The sequence below is a fragment of the Eubalaena glacialis genome, chromosome 8 (assembly GCF_028564815.1).
Source record: "Eubalaena glacialis isolate mEubGla1 chromosome 8, mEubGla1.1.hap2.+ XY, whole genome shotgun sequence".
Classification (NCBI taxonomy): domain Eukaryota; kingdom Metazoa; phylum Chordata; class Mammalia; order Artiodactyla; family Balaenidae; genus Eubalaena; species Eubalaena glacialis.
Window position 1 is genome coordinate 55,113,665 of NC_083723.1, and position 19,302 is coordinate 55,132,966.

The 19,302-nt window shown below is 34.3% G+C and overlaps 1 protein-coding gene across 4 annotated transcripts in view; it reads left to right on the top strand.

Annotated features, from left to right (window-relative positions):
- TMEM196 (transmembrane protein 196) overlaps positions 1–19,302 on the top strand; it is a 220,458-nt gene that overhangs the window by 154,627 nt on the left and 46,529 nt on the right. Inside the window, exon 1 of one of the 4 annotated variants that reach the window (XM_061197707.1) lies at positions 15,316–15,480. The exons of 2 other annotated variants lie outside the window; for them this stretch is intronic. In XM_061197707.1, the coding sequence (XP_061053690.1) occupies positions 15,316–15,480 (165 nt within the window). Of the gene's footprint in view, positions 1–15,315; positions 15,481–19,302 lie in introns of those variants that run through there. One more of the 4 variants, XM_061197708.1, reaches the window with a different exon arrangement.

Sequence of the window (19,302 nt, forward strand, 5' to 3'; positions counted from 1 at the left end):
AAGCCTCCTGGCTCTCTATTGGAGCAAAGGAAGTCTTAAGATCAACTTGCTCTTTTGAAAGAGGAAATAGAAATTACCTCTTATTCTTTCTTGAAGAGCCTCAGAAGCAATAGAGCAAGATAATTTCTCAGTTAGTCTGTTTAGACATGAATATCTGAACTGGCTTCACGCTCTTAACTGTTCCTCCCTGAGGTGCAGTATTTCTTAAGCTTCACGACCTTCTTCAAGTCATGGCACATAGAGGAAATCATGGGAGATGTATGGCCCTTTGGAGAAAGATGGAGAGAATTTGGGGACATCTCTATGGGATTTTATTTTTTAAAAATCATTTCATTTCCTTTTTACAGCATAATTTTGATTAAAAACCATTTAAAGTATTAGGGAAAATATTACATTTTGAATTTGTATAAAATTTCTAGATATACTCTAACAAAAATTTTATGGAAAATAATATTATATCAAGGTTTTTTTCCATGAAATGGATACATAATCCCTGATCAAAATTTTGCTAAAATTCAAATTCTTGACAAGAAACTTTTTTTGGGTCAGTAGTTGGTAATAATTTTTTTATTTTGTTTTTTTTTTTATGTGCTTCTAATACATTTTTTGTTGAAGTATAGTTGACTTACAATATTATATTAGTTTCAGGTGTACAACCTGGTGATTTGCTATTTTTACAGATTATACTCCATATAAAGTTATCATAAAATATTGGCTATATTCCCTATGCTATACATTACATCCCTGTATCTTATATATTGAAAAGATATATGTACCCCAATGTTTATAGCAGCATTATTTACAATAGCCAAGATATGGAAGCAACCTAAGTGGTCATCAGTAGATGAATGGATAAAGAAGATGTGGTATATATATACAATGCAATATTAGCCATCAGAAAAAGAATGAAATTTTGCCATTTGCAACAGCATGGATGGAACTAGAGGGTATTATGCTTATTGAAATACGTCAGACAGTCAAAGACAAATACTGTTTGTTTTCACTTATGTGTGAAATCCAAAAAATAAAACAAATGAATATAACAAAACAGAAACAGACTCACAGATACAGAGAACATACTAGCAGTTACTGGAGGGGAGAGGGTGGCAGGAGGGAAAAAGTAGGGGAAGGGAATTAAGAGGTACAAGCTACTAGATATAAAATAAAGCAGATAATAATTTTAAATCATTACTATAAATCATCATAAATGATAACATTTGAAATGTAAAAATTCTAGCAGCAATTTTTTTTCTGTAATTTACAAATGTACTTTTGAAATTTTTTATGGTAGTGTGAATGCTCTTCAAATTCAAGTAGATTTTTTTATATCAAGTGTTTCCTAATAACCATCTGTAATTGTAAAACTGTTTGCACCTGGCTTACATAGAACTAAAAGGACCCAAGAGCCACGAAAGGAATTTTCCAATAAACATGAAGACTCTACTACCTAAAGCTGCACCTTTCAGAAGCTTCCGCTTGGCCACCATTCCTTTTCACTGACTCTATCACCTTGTACTACTCCGTTGATCCTTAGGTACCTGGAGTAGGGTTCCTCCATGAGCCACCTTATCCAGGGAATATGTTTGCACCTGGCTAATTAAGCAGATGTCCAAAAGATAGAGCACCTCCTTGGCAATGTTCACTATCACATACCATACCAGCAAGTACTGGATGGTACTGAATAGTCTACTGCCTGCAATGATTGCAGATTCACCCAGCACTGAGAAGTATCCAGCAGTGGGTATGGGGAGTGATGAGGGTAAGGAGGAAGGGTTCCATCCACCCAACACCCTACCCTACCAAGCACTCTAAAGCCTGACAAGCCAGATATTTCTTGGCACATATGTAATACATTTTACCGTGCTGCCAAGTGGTGAAATACCAGTACCAACCGCTGACTTAGGCAATTTTACAGGATTCACTCTTCCTGATTGTCTCCTCTTTGATTCCTTGGCCTTGTTTCAATTTCTCAGTCCAGCACTATAAAATAAGATTGCAGTTGAATGTTCTACCTTTTAAAAAACTTCAGATTTCTCCCTTTTGTGATATTGTCAAAATGTACTTCTCACCACCTCTAACACTACCTTTCTAGTTCAAGCTTTTATTTACAATTGCAATAGACTCCAACTGCTTCCATCCCTCAGTGGATTGTATCTGGAGTCAGCAGATTAGGAAATTGATTTTATTAAAATGTAAATCATATCATGTCACTTCTTTTCTCAAAAACCCTCAATCTATCCACTTAGAATTAAATACAAAATATTACCACAGTCAAGCAGGCTTAAATAATCTAGTCCCTGGCTACCCCTTCAACTTCATTTCCACCCACTTTCCCCCTAACTCACTAGGTGTTAGCCATTCTAAAAACACTTAATACTCACTTCTTCCCTTTGTCTGCTATGCTTTTTCTCCAGTTCTTCTTTGAGCTCACATGCTCACTTTATTCAGTATCTCTGATCGTGCGTCACGTACTGGACACTATCTAAACTACCCTTTTATCACTTCATTCCCATAACTTGACTTAATTTACTTCACTATTTGAAATTATGTCATATAATTATTTGTTGACTTGTTTGTTGTTTGAATCCCCCACGGAATGTAAGCTGTTTTAGGGCAGATATTCTGTCTTGTTTATGGGATATCTTCAGTAGCTAAACTAGTGTCTGGTATACAGTAAGCACTCCATAAATATTAGCCATTATTCATCTTCAATATTATCTCATGAATCAATATTACCTTGTCCTTTTGCCCAGAAAATGTTTCCAGAGTCTGAGTCCATACCTAGAACCCCAAGTCAAGACCTAGAACCCCAAGTCAAGATCTGGTGTGAGGGTGAGGTTAAACTAATTAGAATAATTCAGAATGAAAATTAATTTAATCAAACTTCAAAAATTATTATGTAATATCTCTCTTCCTAACTCAAGGCCCTCATAATAAAGTTTGATCTACTTCTTTAAATCTTCTTCTGTTATAGACAATGCCATTGTGACTGTCCAGCCAATCAGTAAACCTATAATTTTTAGTTAACTGTTGGGTATGTACAGAGTTCTGAACTAAGAACCATTCATAAGTTATCAAGGAAATGTAAAAGCTACTTTTATTACTTGAGATTTTTCTGATTGAAGATAACAGGAAGTGAAATTAAATAGTAATTTTATTGGTGTCTACGTGGCCTGAAAATGGAACAGAACTTTCTATCTTTCGTGTTTATTCCCAATAATTGGCATATTTGCTAAGAGAATATAGTGTTGACTGAGTAGAAAGGGTTTCCTTTGAAATCTCAGAAACTTTATGCTTATTCAGCACCTGTGGCATAATGATCTACTACAGTTATGGCCTATCAACCCTTTCATATTATTGGATATTTCATATTCCCTTATCATTACTTAAGGGCAGAGGAATATGCTTTTTTACAGCTTAAAGATTTCTGATTAAAAAAAAAGACCTGTTTAAAACTTGTAATTTATTCCCCTGGCTTCTTAAGCTGATAATATTTAACATAACTTCAATTTCCAAACATTATCATTATTAACTTTAATTTCTAAATTAAAGTATCATAAAATGATGTTCTCTGGAGGTTTTGAGATTCATATGCATTTTCCCACCCATGTTAAGTGACCCCAGACTGCTGTGCTTTTTAGTTCCTGTTTCTTATTGTATGACTTTTCCTGATTAAAAATTAATACAAGTTTTTGTTCCCAAATTGAAAAGTACAAAAAGCATAAGGGAGAAAATAATAAACATCTAATAAACATTAGAGTACTAATAAAATGATTGTGTAATTCCTTACAGTGTTCTTTATATTCATACTTTTAAAGAAAACTAGGATTGTTTTGTTTATTTATATGATTTTTAAAGTATAGTTTCAAATCGTATTTATAGCTAGAAAATATATGATTTTAATATAATTTTAACACTATGAATTGTTCTATCTTATAACTTTACAATTCTTTATTTCACTGTTAGACTTTATGTGGAAAATTGGGCTGATTTTAACTTTTTTCCTACAATAATACTGTTGTTAACATTCTTATATGTAAATCCTTTTGATCATCAATGAGTATTTTATTAGAGTAAAATGCAAAGGTTATTACCGAGTCAAAGTGTATAAGCGTTTTCAATACTCGATATGTATTGCTAAATATCTCTTTAAAATATCGTACCCATTTATATTTCCACAGTATTTATGAGAAGAATCATTTAACTTTACTCCAGTAACAATAATTATTATTTTAAAATAATTTTTTGCCAGTCCAATAGGAGAATTAACGACCAGCTGCACATTTTGTTTGCTCCTGAGTCTGAACATTTTTTTAACGTGTTAACTAGCCATTTGTAATATTTTGTTTGGGTGTGAAAATTGCCTACTCATACACTGTGACCTTTTAAATCAGGTTGTTTTCTTTTTGTTTGAAATAGTTATTTATATGTGAAGACTAAAACTTTATCATAAATGTTTCACATTTTTTCCAAGTATTTATTTTAATTTTATCTAAATGAATCAGTGAAGGAAGCAAGGAGAGGCAGTCACCATGCTGATCTGATTTTTTGTAATTAAATATAACTAGCTGAAGAAGTTGAAGTGGATAGTCTTAGAAAAATAACATCGTTATCTCTCAGTTTTTCATCAATTCTTTTTTCTTTAATTTTTCACATATTTGTTAAACAGGTATTTATTAAGTATTTTTTCAGTAAGTTTACAAGTTAGTGTCAACTCAAAAAGCAGGAAACAAGCACTGACATAGTAAAATATACACCCAAATCTCTAGAATACATAAGATGAGGCACTGACCAGACACACTAGTTGTAAGATAGCTGAACTGGACAGGATTCTCTTAAAACCAAAATTGTGATTATAACTACAAATTCCTCATTTGGGGGAAAATAAAAAGATAAAAACTATTAAGTCTTGTGCCTGCCCAGGAACTACTCAGCCGTGTATTTTGAGGGAAATACGAAAAGCTAAAAGCGGGGGCATATACATGATGATAAACCTTTGAGTGACAGGAATCTGGAAATATAGAGGCAGAAAAGCAAGAGGCATAAATGAGCAGAGGCTTGTTAAAAATGCCAAAGACAGTAAAAATGACATTTTTAGAAATGTTCAGAACAAGAAGAATGAGGCCAGAATAGGCCCACTGCTTGGGGGGAATATGACATACATAATTCTGGAAGGAACAGCTAAAGCATGGGATGACAAAAAGAAGATTCAAAAAGACCTCTACAGGAAAGCATGAAGGGCCGAAGCTAACAAGGTGAAATTAGATAGTGTTAAATAAATCACCCTGTCCTTATGTTAAAAAAAAATCAACTGAACAAGTGCAAGATTGGGGAAACAGGACGGTCTACAGGAAAAATACTCTGGATTTTTCATTGATTGAAAACTCAATATGAATTTGTCATTCAGAGTGCAGCCAAAAATGGCCACAATCATTATAGAGCACATTTACAAAAATAAAGAATTACAGAGATAATTATGCTGCAGTATTTGGCCCTTATCAGAACACACCTGTTACACTTTACACAGCTATAAATGTTTTTACTTTAGAGAAACAGGAGCAAGTTAAGACTCACTACTATCAATGACCTGGACCATTTTGAATAATCTTTGAGAGACTCAGAAATTTCTCCTGTAAATGTTGAACATGACACAAGGCATGAAAATTGTAAACTATTTGAACGACTGTGATAACAAAAATAGGTTTTACTTGTTCTCTGTTGCTCCAGAAGATAGAACTGAGTGCAGTGGATGGAATTCACAAAAAATCTAGATGTTGGTCTAATATTCAGACTTTTTTTAATGCATTGTGTTCCTAGTCACTGGAATAGTTGAAGAAGAGGTCAGGAATATGGTAGAAAGGATTTAAATATAGGATGAAATCTAACAAGAGGGATTTTCATGACCCTATCAACTCTACCATTCTATGCTAACCTACTTTTCATATTTGTTAATGTAACCTAATAGCTTTTTCTCATCAGTTAATCTGTTTCTAAAATAATTATATAAATAGTTGCTCAGTTAATAAATGCATAACAAAATGATTATTAAATATCTTAGCACTCATTTTTTAAAGTGTTTAAGAGAGTATCAGAAATCAGAAATAGGTGTGAAAACTGTCTCTTTTTGGCAGCAAAAATTTGAGCAGAACACTGCATTTCACTGAACCTCAGTAGTCAAGCAGCTGGTTCTTTTTAAGGTAAAAAGCAAGTCTCAGCAGAAATTATTATCCCTGGTTTATTGATTAGGACAGTTGATGGATAGTTTTGTTTATTTCTTCTACATACTTGCTGATTTTTTTCTCTAGTTGTTCTAGCAGTTGGGTATTTAAAATCTCCAAATATAGTGGAATTTTCCATTTCTCTTTTAAATTCTATCAATTTGCCTCATATGTTTTTACATTTTCTTTTTGGGATTTTTTACATTTATGATTGTTATGCCTTTGTATTAGTTAGTTTATTGCTCTGTAAAAAAAAAAAATTATGCCAGAATTTAGTGGCTTGAAACAACATTTATTATCTCACAGTTCTGGAAATTGGAAATCTGAGTGCATCTTAGGTGGGTCCTCTCTTGCAGTCATGGTGTTGGCTAGGTATTCAGTCATCTCAAGGCTTCCATGGTCAAGGATCTGCTTCCAAACTCACTCATGTTGTTGGCAGGATTCAGTCCCTCCTCCTGTTGTTGGACCGAGAGTGTTAATTCCTCATTGACCATTGCTCTGAGGCTGCCCTCAATTCTTTGTCTGTGGGCCTCCTAACATATTAGCATATTACCATCAGAGAAGGTAATAGAGATGACCATAAGATGGTAGTCAGAGTCTTTTGTAACCTAGCTACAGAGGTGACATCCATCACTTTTATCAAATTCTGTTAGTTAGAAGTAAGTCACTAGGTCTGGTCCACATTCAAGGGGAGGGAATTATACAAGGGTTTGAGTACCAGTAGGCAGAAATCATTGTGAGACATTGTCACAAGATAACTACCACAATCTATTTGTTAACTTAAATTTTTATCCTTTTATTATGTCCATTGCTATCTCTGGTAATAATTTTGTTTTGAAGTATATTTTATCTTTTATTAATATAGCCACTGTTTGCATGGAATATCTTTTTCCTTCCATTCACTTTCTATCTATCTTTTTTTTCTTTAAAGTGTATATCTTGTGTACAACATATGGTTGTTTTGTTTTCCTTCTATTGTTTCTGATAATCTCTGCCTTTTAGTTGTAATTTTTATTTCATTAATGTTTAATACAGTTTTTTAATATCATTGAATACTGTTGTGCCATTTTATTTTTTGATTTCCACTTGTCTCCTCTATGTTTGTTCCTGTGTTTCTCCTTTCCTGCCTTTTATTTGGATTCTAAAATATTTTTTAGAATTGAATTTAAGTTTCCTATTTTACTTCTTGGCTATATTTCTGTGCTTAGTTATATATTGTGCATTTCCTTTTGGTTACATCAGGAATTACAATACATCCTTAACTTGTCATAATACACTCAGAGTCAATTATGTACTACTTCATTTAAATATGAAAATCTTGTAAACATAAAGAATCATAGTTCCCACCCTTTTCATTATAATTTATTGTATATAACAATCTACATACATTATAAACCCCACAAGACAATGTTATGATTTTGCTTTAAACAGTTAAATGGTTTATAAAGATATAAAGAGGAAAAAGTCAAAAAGAAAAAAGTAACCTTTGTATTAAACCAGATATTGACTATTTCTGATGTTCTTTATTCCTTTCTTAGGATCTGAGTATCATTTTCCTCACTTTGAAGAACTTGTGATTTCTTACATTTCAGGGCTGAAGGGCATGGATTTTTAGTCTTCTTTTATCTGAAAATATTTTTATTTTGCCTTTATTTTAAAGGACATTTTAGCTGTATATAGAATTCTGTTTTTTTTGTCGTTTGTTTTTTCTTATTTAAGCACTTAAAGTAAGTTATTCGGGAGGGTGGGAAGGAGGGAGATGCAAGAGGGAAGAGATATGGCAACATATGTATATGTGTAACTGATTCACTTTGTTGTAAAGCAGAAGCTAGCACACCATTGTAAAGCAATTATACTTCAATAAAGATGTTTAAAAAAAAAAAAAAAAAGTAATTCCACTGTCTTCTGGTTTCCATGGTTTCTGATGAGAAGTCATTGGTGATGACACATATGCCTCTTTTCTCTTTTTGCTTTTAAGAGATGCTCTTTATCTTTAGATTTCAACAATTTGACTTGGCCTTGTGCTTTGTTGTTAGCCTCTTTATATTTTCTCTGCTTGGTGTTGATTTAGAAACTCAAATATGTGAATTTCTCCCTTTCATAGATTTGTGAAATTTTAGCCATTATATTCTGAAATATTTTTCTGTCCAGTCCTCTTTCCCTTTCTTCTTCTATTCCAGTTGTACCTATCTTTGACCATTTGATATCATTTAAGATGTTCCTGTGCCACCACTCATTTTAAAAACATTTATATTGTTTACTATAATTATTATTTATCTATATTTAAATTAGCCTATGCTGTCATGTTCATTGAACTAAGTCCTTCCAGTTTTATTTATTTCAAAATTGTATTTTTTACTTCTAGAATTTCGATTTTAAACTGATTTTATCTTTGTTAAAAATTTCCCATTTCTCTACTAAAATATTCATTTGTTGAAAAAAATGTTCTCTTTTAGATCATTGGGGATAATTGTAAGTACTGTCTTAAAATCCTAATCGGTTAGTTCCAACATCTGATTTATTTTATGGTCAGACTTGCTTGATTTTTTCTCTCTCATGAGAGAAAATGTATTTTATTTTTTGGTTCTTCATATGTTGGATAATTTTTTATTACATCTAGGATATTAGGAATATTAAGTTGTAAAGATTCTGGATTCTGTTATTTTTCTTTAGTAAGCATTATATCCTTTGTTTCAGCTGTTAATTTTTTGGGCTGTGCTGGAACTGTAAACTCTGTTTCTTGCACAGCAGCTCTGGTTTCTGTGCATATTTTTAGTCTGTTTGAGACAAAAACCGAAAAAAAGCTTTTGTTCACAGTTACCCATCTATGTACCATTATGATGCTCAGAATTTCTTTGTGTAGATCCAAGTTTCCTTCTGATATATTTTAATTCTGTTTGAAGAATATTTCTTTTAATATTTCTTAAAGTGAAGATCTCATGTCTTCACTTAGTAAATTTACTAAGTAAATTGTCTCAGCTTTTGTTGGTCTGATGGATCTGTTTCCTTTACATTTTTCAAGGTATTTTTGCTGGGAATATAATTCCAGATTAATAGGTTTTTCTGATTCTTTTTAAGTTTCAGTAATTTAAATTGTCATTCACTTGTCCTCTGGATTGAATAACTTTAGATGGGAAGTCTGGAATTCTTGCCTCTTTTCCTCTACACATAATGCATCCTTTTTCCTCTGGCTGCTTTTAATTTTTAATCCTTATCACTGTTTTCCAGCAATTTGATTGTGGTATGCCTTGTTGTGTTTATTCTATTTGTATTTTACTGAACCTCTTGGATATGTGGGTTTGTAATTTTCACCAAACCTGGGAAATAATTGGTCATTTTTACTTAAAATATTTTCACATACCTATTCTTCTAGAATTTATATTATGTCCGTATATCATTTCTTAATTGTTCTACAGTAATTGAGTCTCTCTTAATATTTTTTCAGTCTTTTTTTTTTCCTCTGTGATTTAATTTGTATTGAGATTTTTCTCTGTGTAATTTAATTTCTATTGTTGTGTCAATGTTCACTAATTTTTTCTTCTTCGGTGTCTAATCTAATAAATCAGTGCACTATTTTTCATTTCAGATATATAATTTTTCATCTATAGGAATTATATTTTGTTTTCTGCTATAAATTCAGTTTATGTCTTTATTACATTAATGTTTTTTCTCTTCATCTTTGAACGTATTTCTAATACTTATAATAGAAGTCTTCAAGTGTTAACAAATTCCATCATCTCTGAAATCCTGGCTATGGATCACAGTTTCCTGGTTGTTCATATTTCAGGTATTAATTAGTATAGATTGTGAGTGTTACATTGTTGAATGATAGTTTTTGTCATTTTATTTAAGATGTGTTAGACTTTGTTAAGTTACTTACCAAACAGATTGACACTTTAGAAGCCTGTTTTAAAGCATTTTTATGTCAGATATAGAGTTGCCTTTATGCATAGTTTAGCCCCACTGCTTATGTGTGCTCTACCTGTTTTCTCCACCAAAGGCTGAGTATTCAACAAGAACTCTCACTGGCTATTGTGAACCTGAAAATTTTCCCAGACATCTTGTGAGCTTCAGATGTTAGTTCTCTGGTCATTCCATTTCTAGCCTTGTGTAGTTGCACCCCCTGATTTTGTGGCTTAGATTTAACAAGAGACTCAAGGGAGCCCTATGGAGATTTACGGATCTCTTTCTCTATTAAACACCCTCCTCTCTAGTACTCTGTCCTGAAAATACTGGGTACCTCAGCCTCCAAGAATTCTGCAGTTTATCCCGTGAATTCTGTAAGATTACTGTGCTCTGCTTGGTACCCCTCTTGTAACACAGCTTGTTAGTTGCCTATAGTCAAAAGACCAGGAGAGAAAACCTTGCTTGTTTCTCTTCTCGCAGGGATTAAAATTCTGCTCTGCCTGTCGTATGGTATCCTAACACTGTTTATTTGAATATATTGTATATAGTAGGAGAGTAAATCCAGTCCCAATTACTCCATAAAGGCTGGGAGTGTAAATAATCACACTCTTTATTAAAAAATAGATGTCAGTATAAAATACATAATTTGGGTTTTTTACACGCTTAAGTCATTAATAATCAAAAGATATTTCAGACATAAATGGAAAATTGTGATAAATACAATACTGAGTACTATACTTATTCTAATTAATTTTCATAAGCACTGATGTTACTATTAGATAATGACTTCTAAGCTATATTATCACTAGAAGACAAAAAAGGCAAAAGATAAATTCAGGATTAATTATCTCTTCTTCTTAAGCTTTAAATAAGGAAAAAAAGGTCCTCACAATGTTATTTCCTTTTTTCTTTTTTTAGCAGAATTACTTTATAAAGTCCTAGCTAAGTCTTAGGTATCATCATTTCTAGACACACTGACAAGAGTATTGAAATATTAAATAGACTTGTAGCACTTAAAAACTGCTATATGATTTGGAATAATTTTGTGATTTTTATTTTTCTTCATCTTCTATACTACACTGGTCATTCAGTGCAGTTCCTAAGATCACCATACAAATTTAGTTTATAATAGCTTGAACAATTTAAATCAATTCTCAAAATTAATCAGTTTAAAACTTTGACCTTTTCATTTACTAACCTTATATTAGTGACTGAATTGATTATTTCACCAACTTACTTGACTATATTAAGACAGGTGGTATTTGTTTACCAGCTCCTGGATTTTCCTTTTTCCATGTATTAAAATTTCTATATATGGCATAGGGAATATAGTCAATAATATTTTAATAACTTTGTATGGTGAAAGATGATTACTAGACTTATTGTGGTGATCAATTCATAATGTAGATAAATATCAAATCACTATGTTGTATACCTGAAACAAATATAATATTGTATGTTGACTATACTTTAATAAAAAAATTCTATAAATCTTATTTGGGTAAATGGATGTATGAAGATCTCAGAACTCTTAGATACATATTGGCAGAACTTAGGTCCGTAAAGAAAGCAATTACAGAGGATTTTCTTCTGATTCGCTAGTAAGTTTAATAAAAATTATTTTGAGATTACCTATACATTCATATTCACTGTATCCTACATAAACCAGCAGGTGGCAAACTTGAGATTTTTTATACTATTGCTCCTATTGAGGAAGTACAAGTATTGAACCATATATCTATCAATGGATCTTATGAATAGCTTTTTTGTTGTACTGTAACATAAGAAAAATTAAACCCTCTAATTGTAGAGCCACTGGTGTTTAGATACCAATGTATCAATACTTTATTGGTGTTTCTCTTGATTTATTGTTTTATCCTGTAATTCTTTCTCTAACAAATAATTTTGAGAGATAGAGGATGCCAATTGAGCCCCCCCTTTTTTTGTCATGATTTCCACGATTAAGAGTAAAATTTAGTGTTGCTGTATTTAATTGGGAGTGGGGATCTTTCCATCATTTAAAAGGGCATGGAAAATACACTTTGTTTCCCAGAACAAGTAATGTAAGATATTTTTGAAAGTCCTAACAACATTGATCTTCATGTTGTTAAATACAAACAGTAACTTGTTCATGGTAACGATTGTTTTTATTTTATTCCTATAAATATTTCTGTTTTGGTGTGACTCATTGGTAGTCATTTATAAGTGAGGATGGATTTAATTTCTTATTATTTTAAATTTTTATTGGAATATAGTTGATTTACAACATTTTGTCAGTTTCAGGTGTACAGCAAAGTGAATCAGTTATATGTATACTTGTATTCATTCTTTTTTAGATTCTTTTAGTATTGAGTAGAGTTCCCTGTGCTATACATTAGGTCCTTATTCGTTATCTATTTTATATATAGTATTGTGTATATGTCAATCCCAATCTTCCAATTTATCCCTCCCTCTCCCCACCCCCTGGTAACCATAAGTTTGTTTTCTACATCTGTAAATCTATTTCTGTTTTGGAGATAAGTTCATTTGTATCCTTTTGTTAGATTCCACGTATAAGTGATATCATACATGTATATTTGTTTTTCAAAAAATGAAGATTGGTTATAGTCAAGCATATGATTAGGCCTTGGGTTTATAAGAAAACACATTTCTAGCCATTGCATTCAGAGATGAAAATTCAATCATAATAATTTACTCGTTTCTTTCTCTCTGGGAAATTCATCCATTGTTAACACTACCTCTAAAAATTAATTTTCCATCCTGTAAGTTACACTCCTTTTTATATGGTTGCATTAAGCAGTCTATTTTAACACTTACTATAACTTTCTCTTCCAATGGGGAAGAATATAAAAAGAAAAAAAAAAAAGGAAAACAGTGACTAAAGACAAACAAAAAGTTAGGCAACATAGTTACTCCATTATTTCTACATATAAATTGGATCATTTAAATGACTTTTACAAGATTTAAATAAAATAAACTATCCTTTATTAAAGCCAAAAACTATATGAAGGATTCTAATGATTGGCTGTTTGGTGGACTAAGTTTTCAAGAAGTGGAAGGTGAATTCACTAATTATTGAAAATAAATGTTTGAGTTTTTCTCCAAATATCACAGTAGCTGAAGACTCTTTAAGACTTATTAAGACTCTAATAATTCATAATTCTTCCTTCCTTGCTTTTTTTTAAGGGACGAAGACTCAATTTTTCTAAAATGTGGAATATAAATACATCAAAAGGAAAATAAATTATACTGTACATTTGAGTTTAAACTCTGAAAGAAGCTCTGAAACCTAAGAAAACTAAAATGGGCACTTATGATATAGATTGTATATCATTCCACTTTAGTGTTCTCAGCACTGGGGCCTTAAAAAAAAAAAAAGAAGCTTCTAATCAGAGGAAGCTGCTCTGCTCTAGTCAGCATGCATTCAGAGGTCAAGATGCCCTGGTCTTGTGCAATGTGTTCTAACTCAATCCTCCTTTCTTCTATTTTCCTTCAATCCATCTCCAAGTTCCCCAGAAACCAGTTTTTGAGAAAGATGACCCATAAACATCTTCTCATCCTCCCCACTCCCTGGATCTTCCTGGTGGAATACCTTGGGATTTTTCATGAAGTAAAATCAGGGACATGAAACTGGGCCCAGACTCAGTGATACCCAAACTTCTAGAGTCCCACGTGCATCAGACTACAACACAAAAATACCTGAGCCATAGTTGGCCCTTGCTCTAAGGATTCTGACGAGGTCAAACTGTCATAAACAGTTGTGCAGTGAGCCAGATTTTTGTTTTTAATAATTCCCTTTCCAATGTAGTACTTAAATATACACATCTCTTGAATATGAGTGAGAACACGCAGTCCCAGGCATGTGGTCTGGTGATGCTACCCAGAACGCGTAGCTGCGCTGCTAGGAGAGAGCTGGGGAGGAACCGCGGCCACTTCCCCCGCAGGGGTGAGGCCCCAGCCAATTGCATCTTCCCAACCTTCGGACATGGAAGGTGACAGGTTGTGACAGCAGGGAGTGGCCAACTCCTTAAAGCAGGCTTGAGTGTAACTCTTCTTGAGAGAGGAGTTCCTTGGTGAGCGTCCTTTGGAGTCCTAGTGAATTTAGGTGTCTGTATTTTCTCCATCCTCTGTGCTCTCTCTGCCTTTCTTTATACACTGTGCTCCCACGTCACCCCGTGTACACGCAGAAGAAAGTTTTATACAGAATGAGCCCCGTGTTGACGTAGGCATCACCTCCTCTCCCATCTGGACAGAAGCCCAGAAGGGAGCGAGAGGGGGGTTGGGGGAATGCGAAGGTAGGGATCGCTTGGATCCCTGTGGTAAGCGTCCCGAGGCGGGGCCGATCAAGGGCCAGACAAGAGTATTGGTTCTGGACCCACAAATAGATCAAGCTTTTCCCTCCTCCATCACCCTCTTAAATCCCAATGAGGTCACTGCAATGAGAGAGAATCAGATCAAGAGAGAAGGGGAGGAAGAGGACGACGACGAGGGAGAAGAAACCCAGGCGGAAAAAGGCCATCAGACAAGGTCGCTTTTTCTGGCGACGCAGTTAACTGTGAGGAGTGTGGTGCTGAATATCATCTGCCCGCTCAGCCTGGGGACCAAGGGACTCGTAGAAGCACTTTGTGTTACCACGAAAACAAAGGAAAGGAGACGTAGCGGGAGAGAGAAGCTCTGAGCAGTTCCGCCTTGGATCTGGGGAAGCAACGCTCATCTACTTGGCAAGGAAAGAAAGGGGAGCCTGAAAGGGTTTGGGAGGCTGAGGAGGGAACGGGATTTCCCTGCGGAGACTTGGGACGCGGCAGAACTCTGGACAGCGCCTCCCGAGCCGGATTCCAGGCTCGGGGCTCCGGAGCTCCGTGGCTCCTCCAGGGTTCCAGCTCCTTATTGAAAGCCCTTTCTCCCGGTGTGCTCTCCTCTCCTGGACTCCGACCACCGAACCGAACCGGGAAAATCCTTCTACGATCCCTGTCTGAACGTGCCAGGGGGTGGAGCGACTCTGCCTCTGACCCGGTCAGGGAAGAGGGTCTCCAGTTCTGGAAGTCCAGTCCTTGTGGATAATGCTTCGCTGGTGAAGAAGAAAAGTTTTGGGGTCTGGTAGGGGGCAGAAGGGGTAAGGAGGATAGTGGAAGAAAGAAGGTGGATGGTTGGCTTCCCTCTCTGATCTGGAAGGAATGATGACCAAGGAAGGATGTGCACCAGCGGCCAGATTATTGGGAGCCTCTTGGTTCTCTCTGTGCTGGAGATAGGGCTGGGGGTGTCCAGCGTGGCCGTAGGAGCGGTCAGCTTCAGCCTGGCCCTCCGAGAGCACAAGCCGCAGCTTGGAGACTCGTCCCCGGTATGGAGCGGGGTGTGTGTACGTTGAGCCATTTCACTCTCTCTTTACCTCTTTACGGTGATGGTCAGTGTGCGTGCGTTAGTCACTCCCTCCCTGGGGAAGAAAATTATAAATCTCCTCTGGCTTGCATGTAGGTTCATGTTGGCAGGCTATACTTCTTTATGTTGTCCTTTATTTATTAGTGTTTTGGTTTTTTTTTTCTTAACTTGACTTGATACCAAATTAAATGGCTTTGTTTAAAGTTGGGGGGAGGGCAGTTTCCACTGGCTGAATCTGCAAAAGCCTGCGGAGTGGTGCTGATTAGGGGCATCACACCTGTCAAGGGCAGACCCACTTAGCTTAGTTTCTTTTACAAGGAAAATCAAAATGAAAGTGTCATTTCATTTTCTTATACCAGGAACGAGCAAGGATAGAATTGTGCATTTATTTCTGGGTAACAGTGCCCAAAGTACACTAAAGGCAACACCGGTATCACAAAAAGAGAAATGGGGTGTGAGTGTGAAAGGAGCATTTTATCCCAGAAAACACTGCTCTTAATTTTCCCTTGTTAGCGTCTATAGAACTCTTTTGTAAGTTCTAGGCAATAAGTTAAACAACAGATTATGATATGTAACATTCTAATTGAAGAATAACTCAGCTTAAAGAGTACCTAATGCTCAGAGAAAATGTCATAATTTTCTCTAGGTCAGAGGACAGACCCAGTGAGCTTTTTTTTTATCTTGTGAATCTCCAGGAAAGCTTTAGAGACCCATTCCTTCCACCAAGGATCAATAAAATAACTCAGCACTATTCGTAGTGTGAACCTAATTGTGAAAATCAGCTTTTCTTCTCCTTTAAGTTATATAGCTACTATATTCATATCCTTCTGGGTCTCTGGCTCGATTCTATTTTCTCAGATAATTTAGTAGGATGTTATTCTGTCACAGATAATCAGTGAGTATAATTAACAATCATGGCTTAGTCATGCTCTAGGTCACTGAGGAAAAAATTATTTAGAGTTCAAGAATAATTGTGAAGCAATTTATTTTTGAGAGAAGTTCTAGCATTCTTAAAACTGGCATACTTGTGGTTTAGAAAATTAGTTTTTATATTTTAACTTTATAGAGTGAAGTGTTTTTAAATTGCAGAAGTTAAAAAAAAAAGAAAAATATTGTTCAATTCTAACATTGAATTTTTCTAGGAATCCTTGTTCTGAATTCAATAAGTTACCACTAACCTCAAATAATTACCTTTTTCTTTATTATGTAATTTTATCAATGTATATTTTCAATTTAAGTATGAAAGACTAAAAGGCAAATCTTCAACCTAGTAATTTTACATCTTATATGTAGTAGTGATTATTTTGAGATTTGTAGTATTATTTATTGTTATTATTATTTAAATAGAAACTGTTAGACTTTAAAACTTCTATCAGACAGTTGTCAAAATTAACTGTCAAAATTAACTGTAATGTCAACATTTAAATCACGGGAAGAAAATGTGATCTTTTGGTGGCTTATGAGGAAGAAGCCTCAAATAGTCTTCAAATCAATTCCCCTCTGTAATTCAAGAAACTGAGTAAATAAGTGTAGGTTATCTCTAAGTAGCATTAAAGTATCCAGTTTACCTTCAAGAATAAAAAAAGTGGTTACATTTGCTTAGTGTCAAGTAAGAAAAATAATTAAATGATTTTTTTCTTTCTTTCCCAACTATTTACTATTATCTAGGTGAGTCGACATATGTGTATGTACAGAAAATGAAAATTCTGAAGCAGCTCAGTGAAAAGCAAATAAAATAATTATACAGTCATTATCATAAAGAATTATTTCCAGCTTTAACATTTTGTTTCCTTAGAGTAACCAAAATTCACCTAGGATTCTCAGATAATAGTTTCAAATTCTATTGTCTGATTCAGTTTAAAAAAAAAAAATCCGTATGATTGAATGAATGGATTTAAAACTTGAGTGACCAAAGAGTTGGTCACTTTTATAAACTCAACATAAAAAATCAAATTTGTGAAGATATAAATATCCAAATTTGATCTTTGTTTATCACATTATAGGCATGCTAAATTGATTTTTTGAAATAATTTTTCAGAGGTCATTTGTGATACAGTCTGAATTATCTCTTAATTCTGGCAATGATGAATTCATATAACCAATATTTATAGAGGGCTTACCATATGCAAGGTGTTTTACTATTTAACACAAAGCCTATTAAGGTGAATCAGAATGCCTAGCAGAGGAAACAAGATGGGTATGTCGCAAACTATCAGTAGTGAGAAATTAGTTTGACTTCAGGGAGTTACAGGAGTAGATAAAGGGGAGAGAGGAAATACCCATGGGAGAACTATTATTTTTTTCTTGATCTTTAATGTTTATTGAAACTTGGAATTAATGTATCACAGTGTTAAGTAATGTGTCACAGTATGAAATCTGGAGTTTGCCTGGGTACAAATCCCAGCTCAGCCATTAGCCATTTACTATCCGGATGACTAGCCAAAGTTGCCTCATACTCTGTAAAATAGGGTTGCTAGAAGTCGCAAATGAAATAATGCTCTTAGTAGAATGCATGGTATGCACTAAGCACTGAATAAATGCAAACAGCTAGTACTGGGTGCATAGACTAACAGTGAAGGGCATGAAAAAGAGAAACTTTTAGGCAGCAAGGATGAAGACAAAAAACTGGGACAGGATGGGTTGTGTTTCAGGTAGAATAGACTCTTCTGTTTTTCTGGGGCTTAGGTGTGTGAGGGAGAGATAAGGATGGAAAGAGTGGAAGGGACCAGACCATGGGAGGCTGTGTGCCAGTCTAAGGCAATAGATTTATTTCCTCACAGTTTTAATATAATAATAATAATAATACCAATTCTTAGTTCCCAAAGAGACTGCAGGAATATGCAGCAGAAAACTAGATTGAAAACTACTAATCTCTTTGGTTTTTGGTGAATTAAAAATCTGTGTTATTTATAAACACTGGATGGGATTTTATATTAATTAACCTTTCAGGTCATAGTGTATAATCAGAGTGTGTTTTGATTGGTGCCATGAAGTTTTTTTTCAACACATAAATATCATTATTGCCAGATTTTGAATTAAATTTTAGAAGCCAATGGAAATAAAAACTGCACTACGAAGGGATTACTTATTATAATGGACCTCAACATCATAAGCTTTTTTCTAGGTCAAATGCACTAAGAGTTCAGGCAACTATTTGATTATTTGGACTTAAATTATTATTGGATATTTTTGGATTATTGGAAAAATTATTGGACCAAATTTTTTAAGTGGCTTAAAAAAAGAAAAAGGGCTTAAAATCCACAAGGTGGATGCTTATACAGACTATCTCCAGTCACTATTTCACACTCAGGCAAAGGGTACATCCTGGGACCAGTCTAAAAGATGTGGACAATTGGAAGGAACAATTACTTAACTATAATTTCATAGTGAAAGAAAGCTATAAATGCCTTATAGGATTTTGGCCGCCTCCTGATTCTTTGTTACAGTTTATATAGACACCTCATTGAGAGCATGAAAGAATACATTATTACTAGATAACAATAAATGAACCATTGAGTAAACTGCTTTGGAAAAGAGATAGGCATGGTGAAGTATAATTGATGTGTAAGGTATATTGACAGGGAGTTAAATAGACAGGGCTATGTTTCCAAGCTGCTGTGGGATAGTCATTTTTCTCAGTCTCATTTTTCCAGTGAATCATCATTTTTCCAGTGAATCATCTATAATGGAAGTGGATTATATTTAGTGGTACACAGATCCAAGAGAATTTTATTTTGTTGCTCTGAGTTGGTACTTGAAAAATCTAAAGATTCAAATGGTGGTGTCCAGAGAAGCATCTGAT